The following is a 2,779-nucleotide window of genomic DNA, read 5'->3' on the forward strand; positions in this document are numbered from 1 at the left end:
TCATATTGGAATACATTAATAATAATTCTTTCGTTTATCAACTTTATGATTTAATAATGGAATATTATAATTGTCCATTCTACTATATTGTCTTAATGTTATTAAGTATACCATTTTGTTTCATTGTTAAGAATGAAATAAACTATCATATTACATCATATTACATATATCCATATTTGATAAAACAATTATTAAGATTATTGTTATAATGTACATTCTTGTTAAAGATATTCTTCATATGATTAATGATGTAAATTAATAGAAACATTGTAAGACTTATTAAGAGTATTTACTGAGAATGTCTTTTAATTAACTTGTTTCAAGTTCCTCTTCAAATGTTCATATTTTAATATTTCTTGAGTATTTTGGTAGTTCTAAATATACTAAAGAAAGACAAATTTCAATTTTAAAACCTCATTTATTTCAATTTACATAATAATAATCTTCTTATCTCTCTTTATCTTTATGTTAATATCATTGTTTAAATGATTACATTTTATGACAAAATAAAAATAATATCATTATCAAAATTGGTTTATTTCATACAGAATAATGAATTACAATCTATTCAATTGGATCAGTTTTAGCTTGTTTTTTCAATATTGACGACTCAGCTAATTCAAAAAATGGCATCTATAAAAATGAGTAAAGAATTTTCTTCTTTTGTATTTCTTTGTTAATTGATTGTATATTAAAAATCAAATAAAATTTGAATGAATGAAAATGTATAAAAGAAAGAATAATATCATTGATCAACAATATAAGCAAAATAATAAACAAACTTTTAATAATTCTTCACATTGAGGTCGTTTTTTAAAGTCAAAGACAAAACATTTTTCAATAAAGTCCTTAAACTCTTTAGAAACTTTAGTTGGATTTCTTAACCCCATTGCTCCAATGGTTGCGGTTTTAAATGTACCTTTAACTAATCCTACTTCTTTATATGGTGGATTTCCTTCAATTAATTCTTGTGCTACACATCCAACACTCCATATATCAACTCTACAATCATATGGTTCTTGTTTAATAACTTCTGGTGCCATATAAGCTTTTGACCCTGCTCTATTTGATGGATTATTTGATGCACGAACAACAAGTCCAAAATCAATAACTTTAACTGCATGTGTAGCTGAAAGCATGATATTTGCTGTTTTAATATCTCTGTGAATAAATCCATATTCATGAATATATTGTAGTGCTCTTAATGTTTCTCTTACTAAGAAAGCAGTATCAGGTTCATTAAATCGTTGTTTTGTTTTTAATAATGATTTTAATGTTCCTTGTGAACAATATTCCATTCCAATATACACCCTATTATCAAATATCCAACATCCTTCAAATCCAACAATATTAGGATGTTTCCAATGATATAGTCGTGCTACTTCTATTCCTATTTTACTAAATCTTTCATTTGCTCCATGTTTTAATATTTTCAATGCAACTTGTTTACCATCATCTTTTCTTGTAACAACAAATACTTCACCAAACCCTCCTTTACCAATTGATACAAAGTTAGTAAAATATTGTTTAGGATCTTCTTTTTCAGCTATAGTAGCTAATTCTTCTCCATCATCAATTTGTGTTGATTGATGTTTTTTATTTTCAGTAACAGACACTGATGCATCATCAGTTCTTGTTGTCATTGCTCTTTTTTCAGTCATAGTAGCATATCTTTTCTTTGTTGTTGATTTTAATATTTCACAAAGAACTGGAAAGTATTGATCTCCTTCTTCTGGATAAAGATAATTCTTTAAACATAATTCTCTGCATACTGCAATTAAATCATTTAAATTTCCACAGAAGAAATCTTTTATTGGAGTATTATATGGTGTAATAGAATATTGACAACAATATTTACATAATTTTGCTGCTTCATCTCGTTCATTATCATTCTCAAATTTAATTACTAAATCACGAATTAATGAAACAAATTCTAATATTCCTTTAGATTGTTTTTTTATTGTAACTGAATCGTTAATTGGTAAAATGGTTAATGGAATATCTTTAATATTATTTTCATATAAATAAATAGCACCATTATAAATATCAAGAACTCTTTTATTCCAAAATGTTTTTCCTCTCTTTTTAACCATAAACGTTTTTTTTAAATTTAATGTCTAAATAATCAATTTTCTATTTTATTTTCTTAATTCTTATCTTTAAACATTTTCATATAAAAACAAACATCTAATAAATATTCTTCTTTTGTTATTGGAATATTATGATTTAATGTAACTGTTCTTAATACCTTAAATAATGCATTTAAATCATCTAATGATTGTGGTTGAATAATAACAACAAAATTTTCCCCAATGATTAATTTGATTTTGTTTAGTTCGTATTTTGAAACAAAGTTGATTGTATATAATCCATATTCTTCTTTAATCTTTCTATGTCGAACTAATCGTAATTTCCTTTCAACAAAACAAATCCAAATCAATCTATACACTAATGGCTGTCCTTCTTTGAATCCAACAGCAACATCAAAATATAAATTATCTACTTTTGTTCGACTCTCTTGAGGTACAGCTATTGCCTTTTCAATTAACTCTTTTGATGTCTCATCTAAATCTCGTTGCTTTTCTGCTTCAGCCATCTCTATTCTTTTATTCTCAGTTCATTATTCTATTTTTATCAATGAAATTCTGTTAAATTCTATTCATCTACTTCTTTTTACTATTTATTTATAGAATTTGTTTTTTATTTTTTATTATTATTTTTTTATTATTATTTTTTTATTAATTAATAGCATTTCTCTATTCTTCTTATATACTCTTCT

General features: G+C 24.7%; 1 protein-coding gene across 1 annotated transcript; it reads right to left on the bottom strand.

Annotated features, from left to right (window-relative positions):
• Positions 1 to 745: 745 nt before the first annotated feature.
• On the bottom strand, positions 746 to 2,596 carry ENU1_017030 (serine/threonine-protein kinase, putative; the record flags this gene model as incomplete). The annotated part of the gene is made up of 2 exons (XM_008856872.1): positions 746 to 2,117; positions 2,186 to 2,596. The coding sequence occupies 2 exons, from the start codon at positions 2,594 to 2,596 to the stop codon at positions 753 to 755; spliced, it is 1,776 nt and encodes a 591-aa protein (XP_008855094.1). The 3' UTR covers positions 746 to 752.
• Positions 2,597 to 2,779: the final 183 nt, after the last annotated feature.

This window comes from Entamoeba nuttalli, assembly GCF_000257125.1.
Source record: "Entamoeba nuttalli P19 unplaced genomic scaffold asmbl_2287, whole genome shotgun sequence".
NCBI classification, from domain to species: domain Eukaryota; phylum Evosea; order Mastigamoebida; family Endamoebidae; genus Entamoeba; species Entamoeba nuttalli.